The 21,011-nt window shown below is 53.5% G+C and overlaps 3 protein-coding genes across 6 annotated transcripts; 1 reads left to right on the top strand and 2 right to left on the bottom strand.

The window, feature by feature from the left end:
- The first annotated feature begins 1,046 nt into the window (after positions 1-1,046).
- LOC105489542 (heat shock protein 90 alpha family class B member 1) lies at positions 1,047-8,429 on the top strand. 3 transcript variants are annotated; one of them, XM_011754383.2, is made up of 12 exons: positions 1,047-1,197; positions 3,455-3,601; positions 4,214-4,420; positions 4,524-4,683; positions 4,867-5,000; positions 5,134-5,442; positions 5,890-6,055; positions 6,259-6,449; positions 6,572-6,719; positions 6,835-7,103; positions 7,593-7,926; positions 8,037-8,429. In XM_011754383.2, the coding sequence occupies exons 2-12, from the start codon at positions 3,455-3,457 to the stop codon at positions 8,144-8,146; spliced, it is 2,175 nt and encodes a 724-aa protein (XP_011752685.2). In that variant the 5' UTR covers positions 1,047-1,197; the 3' UTR covers positions 8,147-8,429. The 3 variants fall into 3 exon arrangements, with proteins under 3 accessions (XP_011752685.2, XP_011752683.2, XP_011752686.2); XM_011754381.3 differs by lacking the exon at positions 1,047-1,197 and adding an exon at positions 1,900-2,055; XM_011754384.2 differs by lacking the exon at positions 1,047-1,197 and adding an exon at positions 2,785-2,927.
- A 224-nt stretch (positions 8,430-8,653) lies between these two features.
- Positions 8,654-12,114, bottom strand: LOC105489541 (solute carrier family 35 member B2). Its single transcript, XM_011754379.3, has 4 exons — positions 11,969-12,114; positions 11,199-11,392; positions 10,859-11,013; positions 8,654-10,180 (listed from the first exon to the last, which is right to left on the bottom strand). Exons 1-4 carry the CDS (start codon positions 11,977-11,979, stop codon positions 9,242-9,244), a joined length of 1,299 nt encoding a protein of 432 aa, XP_011752681.1. The 5' UTR covers positions 11,980-12,114; the 3' UTR covers positions 8,654-9,241.
- A 1,131-nt stretch (positions 12,115-13,245) lies between these two features.
- Positions 13,246-20,760, bottom strand: LOC105489540 (NFKB inhibitor epsilon). Of its 2 annotated transcripts, XM_071096984.1 has the most exons (7): positions 19,335-20,135; positions 18,852-18,978; positions 17,719-17,821; positions 16,789-17,011; positions 15,028-15,116; positions 14,621-14,860; positions 13,246-13,860 (listed from the first exon to the last, which is right to left on the bottom strand). In XM_071096984.1, exons 1-7 carry the CDS (start codon positions 19,396-19,398, stop codon positions 13,795-13,797), a joined length of 912 nt encoding a protein of 303 aa, XP_070953085.1. In that variant the 5' UTR covers positions 19,399-20,135; the 3' UTR covers positions 13,246-13,794. The 2 variants fall into 2 exon arrangements, with proteins under 2 accessions (XP_070953085.1, XP_070953084.1); XM_071096983.1 differs by lacking the exons at positions 18,852-18,978; positions 19,335-20,135 and adding an exon at positions 20,146-20,760.
- Positions 20,761-21,011: the final 251 nt, after the last annotated feature.

Raw genomic sequence — 21,011 nt, 5'->3', positions numbered from 1 at the left:
CTGCTTTGGATTTGGGTCCTAGGGGTGAGATCACATCCCTGCTCCATTTCTGGAGCAGAAAGGGAGCCAGCGTAGCAAGGGCTCTGAGTAGAGGGACCCTGGGAGTCACTAAAGCCACTTCCCTGTTGATATAATGTACACACTGGCTTTCATCCGCTCACAGGACAGTGAGAGTTTGTGAATGCTCTCTGTGAACTGGGGAGCAGATTTTTAATGACGTAGGTCCCTCTGCTTAGAAGGAGAGGGTATGTTAAGGGATCACGCTCCCTCTGGTTTGCGGTTTTGGTCAGGAATAGAGCACCCAATGCCCCTTCTTATAGACTTCTCCCAGCCATAGGCTTTTTGCAGACCATAATGAAAGGGAGAAAGGATATAAAATCGGGATGATGATGGCAGGCATGGAGAAGTTGACAGGGACAAGGAAGAGGAAAGCAAGGGACGTCCTTTTTCTTTGGTATTCAACACATGAACAAAGCTTGTTAACGAATGTAGACTGGGTAACAACAGGGCTGGTGAGGGAGGACGACGTGGGTGGCTGTGGGGAAACTCTTCCCAAGCATCCTAGGGGTGGGCCAGGAAGGGGACTAGATGGACATCTACAGGGCACAGAGCAGGGAGCGGCTATTCTCTCCTGGAGGGGCTGTGGGTCCAGCAGGCTTTCGGATGACGCCTTGGAAAGGCAAGGACAGCTTGCCGACTGGAGGGCAGGCAAAAGGGCGGAGACAGGCCAGAGACGGCGGCCGCAGTTCACTGACCAGGGGTATGGCCTAGGGGTTCTGGTGCCAAGGCTGAAGGGGAACAACTTGGCCAGCCGCTCTCTGGCCGGCGTCTTCACGCGGCCTCCAAGAGCTCCTGTTGCCCTGCAGTGGCTCCTAGAGACTCCCTCCTTCCCACGTCCAAATAGCTGCAGGAGGGAAGTGGGAGAAAAAAAGCGAACCAGCTTGAGAAAGGGCTTGACGTGCCTGCGTAGGGAGGGCGCATGTCCCCGTGCTCCGTGTACGTGGCGGCCGCAGGGGCTGGAGGGGGTCCCTCCCGTAGCGACTCCAGTCTCAGAGTGCAAAACGGTACGCCCGCAGAGTCGCCCCAGGTGCTTGGGTGTTGTGTGATTGACGCGGGGAAGGAGGGGTCAGCCGATCCCTCCCCAACGCTCCATCCCATCCCTGAGGATTGGGCTAGTACTCGCGTCGTCTCCGACAGGTCAGAGCCGGTCCCCGGGTGGGGTCGCTGCAAAAACCCTGCTCTGGCCGCAGCCGGAGAGGCGGAGCCCCGCGGGGAGGGGGCGGGCGGGGGCGGGACCGCCGAGACAGGCCTGGAAACTGCTGGAAAGCCGCAGCGCCGCCGCGCCTTCCGCCGCATGCCGGCAAAGAGTCCCGCCGGCCCCGGCCGGCGCCCTCCCCCCACGCTGAGATACCCCACACTGCGAACCCTCCGCCCTTCCTCTGCTCCTGGGAGAGTCAGGATCTGGGGCTACCCAAGGTCGGGTCCCGAATGCCAGTCCCTCTGTCGGGATGCGAAATGTGTAGGGCATATGCTAGGAAGAAGATTGGGTATGGGAGCAGCGGTCGGAGTGGTTAGCTGCCTCGGCTCTTTTTAGGTGTTTCCCCCGGGCTCTGTCCTTGGGTGTGGGGACTCCTGCCTCACAGGTTTTTAGGGAGGTCAATGGATTCCTCGCCCGTAGAGACACCGTATATGCCAAATGAGCACTCCTTATCCCAGCTCTTGATAGGGTCAGGTCCTAGACATGAAGATATGGGGCTGTGATCACAAGCAAACGTGTGGGTGGATCCGTTGCTTGGGTTCTTCCCCGCCCCCTCCTTTTTTCGGACCATGACGTCAAGGTGGGCTGGTGGCGGCAGGTGCGGACTTGACAAGCATGCTCCTTTAAGGCGGAGGGATCCACGGGAGGGCGGCTGTTCTGTGCTTCGCCTTATATAGGGAGACTTGGGGCACGCAGTAGCTCTCTCTAGTCACTCCGGCGCAGCGTTTTGTGCCTGGTAGTCATCAGAAAGCAAGCCCACGTTCTTCTCTAATACGTGTAAGCCTTTTCTTTTCAAGGTAAGGCTGAATTCTTCGTTAGGCTTCTTTAGTGCTCTTTCGTGTTGCTCTTGTTTTTTTCTGTCCTTTAGGGAGCCTAGATACCGGGGTGGCTTGTGGATAACGCCCTGGATTTTTATAGGGTGAGGGTAGTGGTAGGTGAGGGCTCTTGAGTTTTCCTCGGTTTTCTCTAGTGTGCTTGGGCGGTGGGGCTTTCTCTTGGCTTCTCCTAGCCGTAGCGAGGTGGGCTGTGGGGCTGGGGCAGTGCGCGGCGGGCAGCTGCACGTGGTGGCCGCGCGGCCCGGGACGCTGCCATTTTTGCCCCTCCACTTCCGGACGCGGCTATAGGGCGTCGGAGGGGGACCGCAGGATGGCGGGGGTGCCTGCTCGGGTGACTCAGCACGGCCCTGTGGGACTGGCTTTGCCACCTCTCTTATCGGACGCGTTGTTAAAGCCGCCTTGGGTGCTTTGTTTCTGTGAGGGTTCATGGTGTGGGAGGAGCGCTTTCGGTCTCCAGCACCCCATACTCCCTCCTTCCAGATCTTTCTTGCAGTCCCGGTGGAGGAGGGTTGGGGAGGGGGGCAGGTTCTGGAAGATTCATGGGCTCCCTCCTCCGCCTGTCTTCTAGAGCTGAGATTGTTCTGGAAGCTTCTGGATTCTGGCGCCCCGCCCCAGTGCCCGGATGCTGAGGCGAAGGAGGGTGCACGGCGGCGCCCCCTCCTCGCGTGGTCCCTGCCGACGCATGTCCGGCAGTGACGAGTGTCGGCCTGGTGGTTACGGCCACCATCTTCCTTGTGTTGGGTTTGGGCCTGTTCTGTAATTTTGTCCTGTGAAGGGGTCGTAGTGGAGCTTTTGGCTTATCGATTCTTTGTCCGGATTTAATTGCCCCTCGGGTGGGTATCCTCTGGATCCCAGGTTATTCCTCCCTGCAGTGTGGGGTAGGAGTGTCCCGCCCTTGGGCTGGTCTTTGGAAGACATCTCAGGGGGAGCAGTTTAAAGTTAGTGCCAAACTAGTTACTTTGATCTCCAAATGAAGAACTGTAGGTAGCGATTTTCACATTTAAATTTGTGTAAGGATTATCTGGGATCTCTGGATACCTGGGTTGGACCAGCATTATGAGTTTCTGCCATACTACCGGATGACGCTGAGACTGCTGGTCACCACTCTAAGTAGCTGGGTTCTGTGACATTTGGTTGAAGAACATTCAGCTTATTTTCTTTTTCCTTCTGAATTTTCAGGCTTCCCACTTAGTGTGTAGCCTGAGATCTTTTAAGAGAATGCTTTTTCGGTCTTTTCGGAAGGGATAGTACTCAGGTCAAACCAGTCTCAACTCTTAAGGTCCTAACAAATGAGATGACCTTTAGGATTTTAAAATGTGAGGCCTTCATGTTTTGTAATTAATGATCATTTTTATTTTAGATGCCTGAGGAAGTGCACCATGGAGAGGAGGAGGTGGAGACTTTTGCCTTTCAGGCAGAAATTGCCCAACTCATGTCTCTCATCATCAATACCTTCTATTCCAACAAGGAGATTTTCCTTCGGGAGTTGATCTCTAATGCTTCTGATGTAAGTGCTGTGGTTTCTGTATTTGGTGTGTTTATTTTTTTGACACTCTTCGTAGAGAGGAAAGGAGTGGTTTGGCCTTTGTTGGGGACTACTATTGAAGGGGGTAAACTTGCAACTATTCCAAAAAGATTTGTCTTACCCTCTGGCCATCTTGAACTTGAAAGGGAAGTGACTATGTCCAGAAAAAGTGGGCTCATGTAACTAACTGTAGTTCTAAAGCCTCAAGATAAGGGGCAATCAGATTTGAGGCTGAGAGAGGTAAACCAAGATTTTCTTTGAAGACACGGGCTTTAAGAAAGCAAAAGTGACTGAGCGTGTTGACTCACACCTGTAACGCCAAGGCAGGAGGATCACTTGAGCCTAGGATTTCGAGGGCAGCCTGGGCAACAGCCAGACCTTGTCTCTGCAAAAAATTAAATATTAGTTGAGCACAGTGGCATGTGCCTGTAGTCCCAGCTACTTGGGAGGCTGGGGTGGAGGATGGCTTGAACCAGGGAGGTCAAGGCTGCAGTGAGCTGTCATCCTTGCTACTACTGCACTGTAGCTTGGGCAACAGAGCAATTGCCTGTCTCGGAGAGAGCAAAAGTAAGTTGCTGTTTGTATTCGTTTCAGGCCTTGGACAAGATTCGCTATGAGAGCTTAACAGACCCTTCGAAGTTGGACAGTGGTAAAGAGCTGAAAATTGACATCATCCCCAACCCTCAGGAACGTACCTTGACTTTGGTAGACACAGGCATTGGGATGACCAAAGCTGATCTCATAAATAATTTGGGAACCATTGCCAAGTCTGGTACTAAAGCATTCATGGAGGCTCTTCAGGTACTGCAGTTCTGTAGGCATACACCATTCATATTCATCAGTGTTCTTTATTTTTTTTGCTGCTTTAAATTTTGTGTTTGACTTTACAAAAACTTGTTGGCAGGCTGGTGCAGACATCTCCATGATTGGACAGTTTGGTGTTGGCTTTTATTCTGCCTACCTGGTGGCAGAGAAAGTGGTTGTGATCACAAAGCACAATGATGATGAACAGTATGCTTGGGAGTCTTCTGCTGGAGGTTCCTTCACTGTGCGGGCTGACCATGGTAAGTTAGCTTTTCTGTTACAAGGTAGCTGGGTTAGAGTTTTGTGGGCTCACCAGTAGCAGAAATTTTGAGCATCCTGTCAAGCAGTTCTTCATAGCAGTTCCGCTAATACTTGATTAATTTGGTGAAGTCTCAACTGCATATACTTTCGCCCTGTTACACGCTTATGATTGACTCTTCTAGGTGAGCCCATTGGCAGAGGTACCAAAGTGATCCTCCATCTTAAAGAAGATCAGACAGAGTACTTGGAAGAGAGGCGGGTCAAAGAAGTAGTGAAGAAGCACTCTCAGTTCATAGGCTATCCTATCACCCTTTATGTGAGTATGGACTTTTAAACCTTTTACAGTTAGCGTGCAGGATGTTTCCTGTTCTGGAGAATCTCGTGGTCCCTGGCTTCTGCTTTTCCTGGTGTTTTGTACTCCAAGGCTAATTTCTGTTTTTCTTACTTAGTTGGAGAAGGAGCGAGAGAAGGAAATTAGTGATGATGAGGCAGAGGAAGAGAAAGGTGAGAAAGAAGAGGAAGATAAAGATGATGAAGAAAAGCCCAAGATCGAAGATGTGGGTTCAGATGAGGAGGATGACAGTGGTAAGGATAAGAAGAAGAAAACTAAGAAGATCAAAGAGAAATACATTGATCAGGAAGAGCTAAACAAGACCAAGCCTATTTGGACCAGAAACCCTGATGACATCACCCAAGAGGAGTATGGAGAATTCTATAAGAGCCTCACCAATGACTGGGAAGACCACTTGGCAGTCAAGGTGAGAAGCCTTTGCATGTTGGGTCAACATGCAAATATGGAGAGGAATAAGTGGAAGAGTGTTGGCAGGTAATAGACACATGGAACGTGTCCAGCTGATAACAGAAATGTGAGAGCCATGTATTTTCACTTACTGATTACCCGGTCATAGTGAAGTGCCATCCTTCCTAATGACCTCACTTTCTCTAAAGGAAATCTGGGTAATGTCTATTGGCAGCCTTACACATCCAGGGTTCTGATCAGAGCCGACTGTTTTCTATATACAGCTAGTATTCGTCTAGATCGTTGAGGGTATTAAGGCTCAGTTTTCTCGGGAACTGCCTGTGTGTGCGCTCTATCCGTTAGGCTTATGGGGAGGATCATTATTCCATTTTTAGGTAATTTGGTGTTGGGGCTAAAAGGCCCTCTTTTGAAATGTATCACTTGCTTATTTTTTGTTTTTTTTCAGCATTTTTCTGTAGAAGGTCAGTTGGAATTCAGGGCATTGCTATTCATTCCTCGTCGGGCTCCCTTTGACCTTTTTGAGAACAAGAAGAAAAAGAACAACATCAAACTCTATGTCCGTCGTGTGTTCATCATGGACAGCTGTGATGAGTTAATACCAGAGTATCTCAGTGAGTATCTCCTTGGCCTAATTTAGTTGGGTAAAGTCTTGGGAGGTTTTCGGCATTCTGCCAGAATATCCTAGGTTAAGGATTTTCTGCAATGCATAGTAAGTATAAGGGTTCAGGAGGCTATTAGAGCCTTCTGTTTGAATCTGGGTACCAGCTCTGGTCTAGCTATTTTTACTGGGCTTTCTTATCCTGGTTGATGGCAGATTTTATTCGTGGTGTGGTTGACTCTGAGGATCTGCCCCTGAACATCTCCCGAGAAATGCTCCAGCAGAGCAAAATCTTGAAAGTCATTCGTAAAAACATTGTTAAGAAGTGTCTTGAGCTCTTCTCTGAGCTGGCAGAAGACAAGGAGAATTACAAGAAATTCTATGAGGCATTCTCTAAAAATCTCAAGGTAAAGAGGCAAATGCTTATTCCCTTTACCACTTTCTTAGTAATTACTAACAAATTTTTCCATTCACATAGAAAGTGAATTGTAGTTAAGTTGGATTGTTTTTTCTCTTCCCACCCTTCAAGCTTGGAATCCACGAGGACTCCACTAACCGCCGCCGCCTGTCTGAGCTGCTGCGCTATCACACCTCCCAGTCTGGAGATGAGATGACATCTCTGTCAGAGTATGTTTCTCGCATGAAGGAGACACAGAAGTCCATCTATTACATCACTGGTGCGTTGGTTCTGATGGAAGCCTTTTTGGAGGAGTGGGGAGCACATTTCAGGGCTACCTAGGAACTGGAAGTATGAGGCATTTTAGTCACTGAGTCCATTTATTTACCCTACAGGTGAGAGCAAAGAGCAGGTGGCCAACTCAGCTTTTGTGGAGCGAGTGCGGAAACGGGGCTTCGAGGTGGTATATATGACCGAGCCCATTGACGAGTACTGTGTGCAGCAGCTCAAGGAGTTTGATGGGAAGAGCCTGGTCTCAGTTACCAAGGAGGGTCTGGAGCTGCCTGAGGATGAGGAGGAGAAGAAGAAGATGGAAGAGAGCAAGGCAAAGTTTGAGAACCTTTGCAAGCTCATGAAAGAAATCTTAGATAAGAAGGTTGAGAAGGTAAGCCATTCTGGAGCTAGGATATATTTTGTAACATACCTTTGAGGTGGGCTCTCTCACAATCATGTTTCTACACAATTAGTGGCTTGAGGCACCCTATTTACTGTTTGGAGCCTTCTTGCCTCTTGTTCTCTTCCTTAGCCAGGTTTAAGGCTATTTTAGTAAAATTTGGCACAGATTAGGCATTGCTTCAGTTAACTTGTGAGAGTAGATAAAATATCATTTTCTTCTTTTTTTGACCTGATCTCAGTTCACTGCAAATTCAAGTCTCCTGAGTGGCTGGGATTACAGACATGTGCCACCACACCCGGTTGATTTTTTGTATATTTTGTAGAGAGAGGGTTTTGCCAGGTTGGTCTCAAACTCAAGTGATCGGCCCCACTTCCTCCTCCTCCCCCTGCTGGAATTACAGGCTTGACAGTGTCCGTTTTCTCTTTCAAAGTGGTCACTGATCTAATGCAAATCTAAGGCTTTTGTGATTGTCCACAGGTGACAATCTCCAATAGGCTTGTGTCTTCACCCTGCTGCATTGTGACCAGCACCTATGGCTGGACAGCCAATATGGAGCGGATCATGAAAGCCCAGGCACTTCGGGACAACTCCACCATGGGCTATATGATGGCCAAAAAGCACCTGGAGATCAACCCTGACCACCCCATTGTGGAGACTCTGCGGCAGAAGGCTGAGGCCGACAAGAATGATAAGGCAGTTAAGGACCTGGTGGTGCTGCTGTTTGAAACCGCCCTGCTCTCTTCAGGCTTTTCCCTTGAGGATCCCCAGACCCACTCCAACCGCATCTACCGCATGATCAAGCTAGGTCTAGGTAAGCAGCTTTGGTACTTGATGTGGCAAGGAGTTTGTGCAACTAGGCTCCTGTCTGAATTTGACTTAATGCTATTTAATCAAGTCTTACATGGCTTAATTTTACTTTAGGTATTGATGAAGATGAAGTGGCAGCAGAAGAACCCAGTGCTGCAGTTCCTGATGAGATTCCCCCTCTTGAGGGCGATGAGGATGCGTCTCGCATGGAAGAAGTCGATTAGGTTAGAAGTTCATAGTTGGAAAACTTGTGCCCTTGTATAGTGTCCCCGTGGCTCCCACTGCAGCCTCAAGTGCCCCTGTCCCACCTGGCTCCCCCTGCTGATGTCTAGTGTTGTTTTTCCTCTCCTGTCCTTGTGTTGAAGGCAGGAAACCAAGGGTGTCAAGCCCCATTCCCTCTCTACTCTGACAGCAGGATTGGATGTTGTGTGTTGTGGTTTATTTTATTTTCTTCATTTTGTTCTGAAATTAAAGTATGCAAAATAAAGAATATGCCGTTTTTATACACTTTTGCTCTCCCTTGTGAAGTGGATGTTAATTCTTCCCTAGCTTCTCTATCCCCCCAGCTCTTGCTGTTTTCATGAGCACAGCAAGTTAAGCTGGTTTTGTAGCTAAGATACAGAATACCAGTGAGTCTTAAGAGTACACACACTGAAGCTAAAGGCAGTTTTTCTGAAAAACTACCATATAATAATGCCTTTTCAGTCAACCAAAACACAGGACCAAGTCCATTACAGTAATTTAATTTAATAAAATAAAATTATAAGAGCAAAAAGTTACATTTCTGAAGTACCAAAACCTACAACAGGCTCATGGAGTAGAGCCTAGGGATCCAGGAGCATAGGAGGTGGTGGTGCTGGGCAGGGATCTGCATCCCCTTTCCACAACACAGCACCATCTTCACTTCACCCTCCTGGGAAAGCAGCATTGGAGCCTACACTGCTTGTGCTTTTCTCACCAGGGTAAGAAATGCAGGTATTTGCAGAGGGGAGTCTGGAAGGCAGCAGAGCACAGCTAGGCAAGACTTAAGGAAACTTCTGGGAGGGGGAACTGTGGAACCTACCTATGCCCTCTTGACCCCAAACTCCCCCTCACTGAGGACTATCTCTACCCTGGGGCTCAGAATAAACTGCCTGCTGGAAGATGGGTGACTTAAGGCAAAAGGGAAGGCTGCCTCCTGGGCTCCCCACCCCCTGCTGCAGAGTCTATGATACTGAGAAAACACCTGCATTTTGCCCTTTGAGCCAGCTCCCTCGGGTTACAGTAGGAGAAAATGGTGAGAAGACTATTTCACTTCACCCCTCAGGCCCTCTCCACCCTCAAACCTTCTGCACAGGAGACTCAACAGGCACAGCCTTCTTTCCCCGTTGCTTTAGACGGCCCCGTGCGTAGACTCTGAGTAGGAGGGCAGCAAAGACCACAGCCACTCCCAGCCCTCCCACCACAGTGACAGTGTGGCCATAGAGAAGGCAGGAAAGAAGGATGGCAAAGGCCTGGCGGAGGGTCATGATGATGGTGAAGACAGCAGCCCCGAACTGCCCAATGGTGTAAAAGATGAAGAGCTGGCCACATGCAGAGCAGATGGAGAGTAGCAGGGCATGGGCAGCAAACTCACTGTGTCGCCCCATGAAGCGGGTTCCCTCCAGGAGGGCCCCCTGTTCTAGCAGTGAGCCTACTGTGAAGAGGCAGGAGAAGAAATTGACCCCAAACATCATCTGCACCGATGACATCTTATAGGCAAATAGGGCATCCTGCCAGTTTGAAGTGAAGCTGTCAAAAGCAATATAACCTGCCAGTAAGATGAGGCCTGAGAGTGTGGTGGCCGGAGAGCTGCGGGGCTCTGGTCCGCTGGATAGCAGAAACATGCTGACCCCGATGGAGATGAGGGTGGCTGTCAGGTACTCCCAGTGTTCGTAGCTGCGCCGAGACACAAGCTTTCCCATCAGCATGACAGGGATCACCTTAGAGGCCTTGGCCAGCACCTGGGTGGGGAAGCTGACGAACTTAAGAGCTTCGTATTGGCACCAGCTGCTAAGCACATTGGACAGACTCGCAAAGGAGTACCGATACATGGGTGCCCCATGCCGCGGCTGCTTGCAGAGGACACAGGAGAGGCCAGCCACAATCAGTGCCAGCACTCGGTTCATTAGCACCAGGAACTGCGAGTCTGTAAAGCGCTCACCCGGTGATGTGGCTGTGGCCCCATAGCTACGGGTCATCACTCTTTCCTGCAGCACACCCCAAGTCAGGTAAGATACCTGTTGGGGAAGGTAGAGGCAAAGGAGACAATAAGCAAGATAATGAAAAGGTAGACAAAAATTGACTTCTCCCTCTTCTTCAGGATGATGCCTAAGTGATTCAAAGGAAAATATACACTTTTTGGTTCCTCTGTAGAAGTTTCTTCTCCCAAGTCTGGATTCACCTTGTAGGGAATCAACTGTGTGTGAAAAACCAATTCAGGGAGGCAAGAACTCTCAGAATTGGGTATCTGTAGTTCAACATGGTATTCAAGGTAGAACTAGTACCCACTGCAAAATGCCATGGGGCCGCATCTTAGCACTCTCTCACATGCAGTACTGGGGGAAGGCTGAATGGCTCCCCCACAATTTTATCAGTGGGTTTACAGTATGTGAGACACCAGTGCAGGAAGGAAGTATAATAACGGCACAGTAGAAATCACAGAGAATAGGGCAAGTCTTCTGCACCAGACATCTCGAAACAACAGTATGAACTTTCAGTACCAGTGCTGGAGAGAAGAGGAAAGAAAAGAGCATTTCCCCCAAACACCTCCAAGATGGAGGTGCAGTGTGCCTCTGGGAGCAGGACACAAAACACGCCAACTAGCAAAGCCCTGGGACTGGTAAAATGGAAACCTTCGCAGAATCCCTGCCCACCGGCATCCAACCCAGGAAGAGAGCCTGAGCCCACCTACCCACCTGGAGTCCTGTGGCACAGAAGAGCAGCTTCAGGGCCTGCCACATCGGGGTGGTCTCTGCCGCCTCTGTTCGGGGCGCCAGGGGAACCTCATCAGAGGCCTTGGGCTCATTGCCAAAGACGCAAGCTTTCACCAGGGGAAAGCAGAGGCCCCTACCTGAAGAAAGCACACAAAGTCAAGCCCCAAATCTCCGTGGCACTTCCTCTTCCCCAGAGCAGCCAGCCTGCCCTACTGTCCGGCCTACCGTCCTCCCGCCCTCTCCAAGTCATATCCCGTTTGGACTGCTGGCCAAATACCCTCCTTCCCGACCTAGCTCACTTCCCCGCCCTTTCTTCACACACCGGTCTCCAGGTAGTTCTTCCGCCTGAAGTACTGCACCAGGAGGTACCCAGGTACCATAAAGCTGGCATAGCCAGCAGCATTCACCAAAAATCGGAAGAACCATAGCTGGGTCCATGACTCCGGAGGGGCTTCGGGAGTCTCCCCACCCGCCCCTAGGGAGGGGAACGCAGCCAGCACCACCACTGCCCACCACCTGTAAGGAAAGCGGACATAAGCATTAGGGCGCAGTTATCCCCCCCGCTCTCCAGAGGGGACTACACTGGAGTAGTGCCCGGAGTCTCCCCGCCCCCTCCGCTGCAGCTCCGGCCCGGACAAAGAGTCTCTCTGTCTCTCTCTCTCTCTCTCTCTCTCTCTCGAGGGGGGGCGAGGGGACGCCGGCGCTGGCCCGGCAGGGCTTCCTCCCGAGGGGGGGCGAGGGGACGCCGGCGCTGGCCCGGCAGGGCTTCCTCCCTCCCCGGGGGCGGATCCGCCCCTCTAGCCACACAGGTCTCCTCTGTTCCCTCCAGCGCTAGCCCGCTGCTCAGGCCAGACGCAGCGCCCCTTCCCCCACCCTCCCCTCCACGTTCCCGGGGCGTCAGGGTACCCTGCCCCTCCGCCCGAAGCGCTCCCCAAGGAGCACAAAACCAAGCCGCACCCCCTATCCCCACTGGCTCCTATGCTGGCCGACGGCCGAGCAGCCGGGACCCCACCCGGCCCCCCGTGCAGATGTGCGGCAGTCACGTGGCCCGGGGGCTCGGTCACGTGAGCTCACCGCTGCCCTAGCCCCCACCTGGCGTCCATGGTCCAGGCCGCGTGGGGTGGAGGGGGACCGGGGAATGCGAGTCCCCGGGCCGCGCACCCCCTACGCTCCCTCCGCTCCCGCCGCCGCCTCCAGGAGCGGCCAGCGAGCCAGCGGCCAGCGGAAGTGCCGCGCTCTTCCCGCCTCCCTCCCCGCGGTCCCCTCCGCCCCTGCCGCGACCACGCAGCGCCCCGGGCCGCCGCCGGGCCACAGCGCCCCCGCGCGGCCCGGAGGCAGACGCGGCTCGGGTTCCGGGGAGCTGGGCTGCCCCTGGGCGCGGGGAGCGCCAGCCCTGAAGATGCGCCCGCCCGGCGCCTCCCCTGTGCTTCGTCATCGCCTTTGGCCTTCATAAGCGTCCCAGAGGTCATGGTGACCATTGCCATCTTGCAGACAGGACAGTGAAGCTCTGCATCCCAAGCCCCTCCTCTGTGTTGGTTTCCCCGTTTTCTGACAGAACGAAGGTGTCTCTTTCCTTTGTTGGCTGGGTAGTAATTCTGTCCCCCCACTTCCCATGACTTTCGAGGCTCTACATGGCCTCGCCAGCGTTCCTCGCCCACTCACTCACCCGCTGTGAAGCCCCGCTGGCTTGCTCTCATTTCCTCTAATTCACAGGCCTTCCCCCAAATGCTCTGCCCCCATCCCTTTACTCATCCTTACATCCCAGTTGAGATGATACTCCTCAGGCGGGGTTCCCGGACCACAAAAAGCATAACCCTCTACCGACTCCATCCTTTTCCTTCCCATTATTCTTTTCCCTTCATAGCACCCACTGCAACTTGTAAGGACATCTTTATTTGGATGTTTATGCTTTTAACGGCTGTCTCCCTCACTGGATGAGTGGTCAGCGACTGTGCTGGTTTATTGCCCCATGCTCTTCATGCCAGCATAGGGCTGACCTAGCAGGGCCCTCGAAGGTGAGGAATGGGAGGAAAAACGTGGACTCAGCTCCCTTGTGCCCAGCCTCCCTGGGTTACCCTTGTCGCCAGGCTCCTCCAGATGGCAGTCCCCAGGGCAGTGGTGAGGGCTCCAGGGCCTGTGTCCTCTCATTCTTCCTCCTCTCCTTCTATCCCTCATCATTTCCACAGCAAGGACAGGGTCTGTGCTGGACACAGAGAAAGGCCTGGGGACTACTGGCCTCTGACCCCACCCAGCAAGGTCCTACCGTGCTCAGGGCACAATTTCCTTCTCTCTACCTCCACGACAAAGCCACAGGGCAGGCCTGTCTAAAAAGCCCCAATGCACAGACATGCATGCGCGCAAAACAGCTCTAGAAGGGAAAAGCTTTTTTTAACATCTCTTGCCATTTTAGTGTCATGTTACTGAAAGTTCCTTCCCCAGTGGCTCAGTTCAGAACCTTCCCTGTGAAGTCTTTAAACAGCAGTGTTTAAGGGTCCTCAACAGCAATAAGATGGGACACCCCTCAGGGTTCTGCTTGCTCCTATTTCAGTCTCTTCTCACTCAGGAGAGTCCATGTTTCCCACTGGTTGGCAGTTTCAGCCTGACCCAACATGGGTACACACAAGAGCACCTGCCATTTTCAAGAGACGCAAACAGGCTTCACCCAGGATACCTGGGACTTTGGGGATCTTCCAAGAATCCCTGTCCACCTGGAAAGCTCTTCCTTCCAGACTGGCTGTCTCTCACTTGCAGTCCCTCCTCCTCAGCTCAGGACTGTACTGGCTGGCCCCAGGCTCTGGCCACAGCAGTCCCTAGGGCACCAGAAGAACACACAGCCTGGGCCCAAACTGCAGCAGTTATGACTCCGGCTTCCAAATGGAAAGAGATGGAGCCCCGAGGATCCCAGACTCTGCCTGGATTCAGTCGGTACACAGCAGCAGTTTCCCTGAGATCTTCAGGTCATCAAAGGGCAAAAGGACAAGGGACTGAGAAGGAGAATGGAGACAAGCAAGATCAGAGGACACGGGAAAAGGCAACTTGGGAAAGGGGACCCAGGGAAACCTGTTGGGCCACTCCCTCCCCACCAAATGACAGTTGAAGACCATCAGGGAACAAATCTTCATACAAATCCTCAAAATAGTGGCCCCTCTGGGCTTGGCAGAGCCCTGAGGACTTAGGCAAGCCTTCCTTTTCTAAGATAATGCCAGAATATCCAACTTAGGAGGGACCTTAGAGGTGATCCAGCCCATGGACCTGGAGTTGTTTGTTGTTGTTGGGGGGTGGTGGAGGGGGTGCTGGGTACTCATAGAACATTTAGGTTTCTTTTTTTACACTGCACATTTAAGAATAGGAAAGACTGTACAGAAAATCTGGGTTTCACCTCCCAAAAAATTCCAAGACCAGGAAAAACTGGCCCATACTCCTGCTCTGTAAGCCTGTGCTGAAGCTGAGTGCAGAGACCCTCAGGGATGGCTCTCTGGGTTCTTACAGGCCTCATTACACCATGGTCTCATACCTGGCCAACTTCACTGATTCACTTTAACTGCAGGCTCCCTGTAGGGGTCCAAATTTGGCTCCCTGGTCCTGACCAACTAAGGAAACAGGCTCAAGTTCCCATAGTTGGTCAGTGATAGAGTCCTGGTTATACCCCAGGACTCCTGGCTCCCTGGCCCTTTCAGCTAATGACAGAACCTCTCTCTGCTGTGGGTGTGTGAGGCCCTGGAGAGCAAAGCATATGCCTCTTACTTCCTCAGTGAGGTCCTGGGGCGTCTCATCCTCCACGTTCCGCAGCAGGGAGTCAGCACCCGCCTTGCACAGAGTGGATGAGATGCCCATGAGGCCCCGGCCAGCTGCCAGGTGCAGGGGTGTGCACCCGTTCAGCATGCGGGCATCTACCTGGGCACCAGCCTGGAGCAGGAACTGTACCAGGCCCCGCTCTTGGGTTTCCACAGCCAGGTGCAGCGCTGTCTTCCCACTGGTGCCCTCCTGGGAAGGAATAAGGATGTCAGCCAAGGCCCTCAGAGGCAGTGTGCTGGGCCTGGGCTCTGGATAAGGAGGTGAATGCCACCACTTCTGACTGCTGGGCAGGGGCTTGGGGCTGTGTCAGGTGGGGGCAGGCCCTGGGCTGGGCAGTGCTTTGCTGGCTGCCTCACCTGCACGTCAATGTCAGCTCCATTCTGAAGCAGCAGTTCCATGAGTGGTTGGTTCTTCTGAAGGGTGGCAATGTGGAGACAAGCCAGACCTGGGATGGGGTGAGGGTGAGGGCTGCTCATCTGCATCCACCAACTCCCTCTCTTCTGGGACCTCCCTATCACTCAGCCCCAAGGGACTCACTGCCCACTCAATGTCTCTAATCACAAGACTGTTAAAATGCAAACCCCAAAACCCCCTCAAAAGTCTAAGGGGAAAGGAACTCAAAGTTTCCACCTTTTCAGAGTCATGTTATTGAAACTTTCATGCTTCAGGGGTCAGGCTGCTGAGTGACACCCCCAAAGAACACCCTCCTCCTATACACATATCACAACACACACACACACACACACACACAACCTGCCTTCAAGCCCAGAAAGCCACCTTTTCTGAAAAGCCACCTAAGATCCTCATGACCCCAGCCCTTTCTCAGTGGCCACTTCCTTCTGTGCTCCCCTGGCCTTTTTGCTCTCCTTTCTGGTCTGGACACTCCTGACCCTTGCTTAGTAATAGAGATTTCGATTCAAATTTACATTCTTCACCTCCTTCAAGGCCCTATTCAGATGTCACTGGCTCCATGAGGCCTTCCCGGGCCACCCTATTTAACAATCATATCAACTCTCCTACTCCCCACATTCCTTCCTCTCACTCTGCTCTACTTTTTTTTTTTTTTTTTTTTTTTTTTTTTTTTTTTTTTTTGAGGCGGAGTCTCGCTCTGTCGCCCAGGCTGGAGTGCAGTGGCGCGATCTCGGCTCACTGCAAGCTCCGCCTCCCGGGTTCCCGCCATTCTCCTGCCTCAGCCTCCCGAGTAGCTGGGACTACAGGCGCCGCCACCACGCCCGGCTAATTTTTTTTTTTGTATTTTTAGTGGAGACGGGGTTTCATTGTGTTAGCCAGGATGGTCTCGATCTCCTGACCTCGTGATCCGCCCGTCTCGGCCTCCCAAAGTGCTGGGATTACAGGCTTGAGCCACCGCGCCCGGCCTTCTGCTCTACTTTTTACTACAGCACTTACTTCCTTTTATGATATTACACAGTTCACTTCTTATATTTATTGCTCATCTCAACCTTTCTCTATTTTGCACCCAGATGCAGGTGTAGCTCCCAAGATAAAGTCTGGCACATAGAAAACCCTCAGTACATTTCTGTTGAATGAATGAATCAGGTCATCTAATCTCTATTAAGCTAACTATCTTTTTTTTTTTTTTTTGAGATGGAGTCTCTCTCTGTCGCCCAGGCTGCAGTGCAGTGGCCCAATCTTGGCTCACTGCAAGCTCCGCCTCCCGGGTTCACGCCATTCTCCTGCCTCAGCCTCCCGAGTAGCTGGGACTACAGGTGCCCATCACCACATCCGGCTAATTTTTTGTATTATTAGTAGAGACGGGGTTTCACCATGTTAGCTGGGATGGTCTCGATCTCCTGACCTCGTGATCCACCTGCCTTGGCTTCCCAAAGTGCTGGGATTACAGGCGTGAGACACCGTACCCGGCCCTTAAACTAAGTATCTTAAGGGCAAGATTTAGTTTTCTGCTCAGCACACAGTAGGTACTGGGTAAATTCAAAATCAAATCATCCATTCATTCATTTAGCAAAGATGTACGGAATATCTATGTGCTTAGAGTGGGAGGGGCACCAATGGACAAGCTGGGACCCTCCCTTCCCCAAGAGTGGGGTCCCTATCTCCTATGCCCTCCTCATCCCACAGGCCCTTAAGACTGTCCACACCTTGCCAGTTTTGCAGCTGGAGGTCCAGAGAGTGAGATGTTCCTCTGCCTGGCTCTGGCCGCCCCTCCAGCAGGCAGCGGGCACAGGCCAGGTGCTGGCGCTGGCAGGCCACATGAAGGGCTGTGTCACCATGCCGGTCCTGTAGTGCCCGGCTGGCCCCCTTTAGCACCAGTGCCCGAACTGCACCCGGTTGGTCCAGATGTACAGCCAGATGGAGTGCTGTCTGGAGGCACAAACAGAGGGTCATGGGGCCACTGCAGCATGCTCCCACCTCTGGGAACATGCTTGGGCTCAAGAATCACCAGCTGCCAGCATCTTCTTTGAAAGTAGCTTATTGAGGCCATAGCCTGTTCTTCCAAGGAAATACTACCAAGCCCTTCTCCTGTCACCCCCTCCCCCACTAAGCTCTTGTGACCCCAATTCTGGAAGAAAGGTGAAGAAAGTAGCTCCCTGCTTTTCTTGTAAGTCACCTTAGGCCCTGGAGAAAGGACATGTGGGGGCAGAGTCTAGCCCCTCACCCCATGGGGAGACCTCTGTTACCCCCAGAGGGTAGGCTGCAGGAGGAAAGAGAGGCACCAGGCAGTCTCTCCCTGGCAAAACTCTCTGTTAAGGCTCCATTCAGATGTCATCTCCTCTGTAAGCCTTCCCTGGCTGCTGCACACAAACCCTGGACCCTATAGCAGCTGGTATGTGTCTCTATCACAACTCTTGTCACCAGGCTGTGTATTTAGCTGGTGATATGAGTCCCCCAGCCCAGGCTGCAAGCACCTCAGCGCAGAGGCCATGTCTTACTTGTGTCTGTCTCCTCAGTTTCTAGCTGTGTCTGGCATTTGGTTTCCTAAGTGAGCAGCCTTTGGACTGGTGTGCCTGCTGGGGATGGCTGCCAGGGCACAAACAGGTATCTAGGCACAACCCTCTCTCGCCACCAACCTGGTAAAGGTTATTTTGAATGTCCAGGACCTCCTGGGGCAGCAAAGCCAGGCAACAGAGCAGCACCGCTGGGGCCTCGTGAATCACTGCCAGGTGGACCAGCCTAGGGGAGCAGAGGCGGGGCTTAGCGTTAGGGCCCAGGCCAGAGGGAGTGGGTTGGGGTCTTGGGGTTAGAAGGAACACATCAAACTTTAACTAGCTACCCATAGGGTAGGTTCAGGAAGTGAGAGTGTGGGCCAGGAAGTGAGGGTTGGTGTGGGAAGCCAGGATCCTAGGGGTTGGAGCTCCAAGTTCCCACTGCTGGCCTTCAGGAGGGCCTTGGCTGGGTGGGCATGTGGGCAGGGTGCTGAGAGGACAAGGGCCTTCCTGTCCAGCCTGCCCACACCCACTCCTCTTTGCCCTCAGGGCTCTGCCCGGCCAGCTGCAGCTCAAAGCCAAATTGAAAGCTGCCGAAGTAGTCCAGAGGGGGTTTCCAGGCCGAGCACCCCACTACCTCAGCTCACAGGAAAGGAGACAGATGCAGGGTCACCCCATACCCCCAAGCAACTCAATGTTAACACATTCCAAGGGAGAGACACAGAAACTCTTGGAAGAGGAGCAAGGAGACAGTGCAGCATCCTGTCCTGCTGCCCTTCCCTGGGAGTCAAGAGACACCTCTCAGATAGCACAGACCAGGTCGGGCCTAACAGAGGCCATCCATTCCTGTGTGCACCTCCAAGAGGAGGTCTTTGTAGTGCAGAAAATGTATTTGTTGAGGGGGCCAAGAACCTTAATCTAGGGGTAATGGGGGCAGTTGGGAGGGGAAGTTCCAGTCTCGGGGTTTCCCCACGTCAGGTGGGGAAAATGAAAGCCAGTGCTGGAGGGTCTAGGCCGGGACAGCTGCCTTGGGGCATGAGTGAGGGGGGTAGCTTGGCTAAAAGGCCCGTCTGGACTGGGGAGGGGACTGCTTGGGCAGGAGGGCGGCAGGCTTCGGTGGCAGGCAGCAGGAGAGGCCCAGGAGAGTGACGGAGGGAGGGAGGAACTGCTCTGGAAATCCCCTCGGCCAGGGCCTGCTCTCTGGGTCACATTCTTGCAGCCACCTCCCTCTCTTCCCCAGTATCCCCTCCTCCCACTTCCTCTTCCCACTTCCATACCTCCCACAGCCCAGACACCTCCAACGGAGGGAGGAAAGTGCCCCTCCTCTCTGGGGACTCGCTGGGAAGCCCGGACACTTCTCCCCTCCACACACACACCCAGTCTGGACACAACACCTGCTTCTAACTAGAGATGGAAAAGGCTGGGGCTGAGAGGCTAACAAAAGACGGCAGTGTCAAAAGTTCCCTCTCCTTGGATCAAAGGTCATCAGAGGTATCTTGCATGCAGCCCCCAAAACCTTGGGGTTCTGGACCTGAGGGCTGGTGATCCAGGCAGAGTACAGAAAGGACTGGGTCACTCCTCTCCCACCCACTGTGTGCACCAGCTATCTTTATCAATGGCCACCCAGGATTGGGACCCTGCATCTCCAAAAAGCAGGTTAGGACAGCCACCTCCTGCCTCCCCTACTCCTATTTATATGAGCACCCTTGATCAGGGATTCTAGCCCTCCCCAACTCTATTTCTCATCCCCAGATCCCAACCTTTCCCTCCTGTGTCAATGTTTTCTTCTTCCTGGGGGGCTAAATCCTCAGTTGGCCAACCCATCACACACAACTGCCTTTTACTTCAACTGCCCTCTGGCCCACTCCCACAAAACTCCACCTGGGTCTGAAGGAGGAAGGGTTAAGTGAGGGAGTAAGACACAACAGTTAGTGGGACTTGGGGTCTCTGGAGGTAGAGGATATCAGGGACGCTGACTCTAGCCCTCACTTCCCCTTTCTTAGCAGAGGAGGAAGTAAGCTGGGGCAGCCAGCCGCCTATCTGTCTGCTGGGGCAAGAGTGCCCCAGCCTGGCTCACCCCCTCCTCCTGAGGACCAGCCCCAATCCTACACCCTGGTGGCACCCCCACGCCTAGCTTCCTGGCCCCTACTGGCAACCGGTAACTGGCACCTGTTGCTCCTGGAGACAGAGCATTCTGAGGTCAGGAACTGGGAATCCCAGATATTGAGCAAATAAGGATGTCCCCTTCCCCAGCAAGAAGAAACAAAAAAACTGGACTCGGTCAGGGGAATTTTCTCTTCCTAAGGGTGGATTATTGGTAGATTTCCAAGATGCTGGCTGGGGTCCCTGAGTTAAGGGTCCTGCCAGCTCTGCCCACCCCGAAATGGGAGAACAGAGATGATGCCATGGCCTGGCTGGACCTCAAAAGTTGGCTGAGAGTTAAGTCTGGAGTTTGGAACAGTGAATGGGGACTTGAAGGATCCTCACGGGGGAGTAGGGGTGCCCGGCCTGTTGCGGCTCTTGGGCAGGCCCAGAGTTAGCATCCCGCTTCAGCCTAGCCCCCATACTCACGTGTCTCCGTCCTCGGAGATGTAAGTGAGTGCTTCCAGCTGCTGAGGGCTCAGCGCCCCCACGTGGGGGAGTGGCGGGCGTGGGGCCGGGTCCTCAGCCTCGGGACCCCCCAGCAAGGACAGGCTCTCGGTGAGCGAGGAGGAGCCATAGGTGGAATCAGCCCGCTCCCCATCCGCGTCTTCCTTCTGCTGTGGTTCCTTGGCGGGCCCCGGAGGGTGGGTGCAGGGCTGGGGGCTGCCGTCCGAGGGCCCGGAGGCGGGAGCCGAGGTCGGCTCGGGTAGGGAGCGCAGAGAGCGCAGAGACTCAATGCCAGAGTCGTACTGGCTCTCGTCCGCCTCGTCCGGCCCCTTCCGCGCCTCCGACATGCCCGCGGCGCTGGCCCGCGGGGGCCCGGTCTAAGCAGGATCCGGCTACGGGCTCTGCCGCGCCGCCTTTCCGGGTTGCGGGTCCGCTTGGCAGAGCGGGCGCCCGGCCCGCGGAGGCCTCCTTCCCGGGCTGTGGGGCTCCGAGGGGCCGGCGCACAACGAGGACAAGGTTCGGAGCGCTGGCCGGGTCCACCCAGCGGTTACTGTGGGCAGCCGAACCGCCCAAGCGGGTCCTCCTCCTCGCCCCGCCCCTCCGGACCAACAGGGTCGCTGCAAGCCGGGTGGCCCCGCCCCCTCCCCGCCCCCGGCGGGCGCTTCCGGAAAGAGGCCCCGCCCCTCCGGAATCCCCCTTCCCGGGCTGTGCGTAGGCTTGGAGTCTGTGGTTCCCGGGCCTTGACGCACTCCTTCGTTGATTCATTCACTCATTCATTCATTCACCGTTTCCCCCTTCCTCCTTCACTCATTAGTTCCACGCATGTACTGTTTCCGTCACTTCTATTT

The sequence above is a fragment of the Macaca nemestrina genome, chromosome 5 (assembly GCF_043159975.1).
Source record: "Macaca nemestrina isolate mMacNem1 chromosome 5, mMacNem.hap1, whole genome shotgun sequence".
In the NCBI taxonomy this organism is placed as follows: Eukaryota; Metazoa; Chordata; class Mammalia; order Primates; family Cercopithecidae; genus Macaca; species Macaca nemestrina.
The sequence above is the reverse complement of the archived record's forward strand: the minus strand, read 5'-3'. Positions and strand labels throughout refer to the sequence as shown.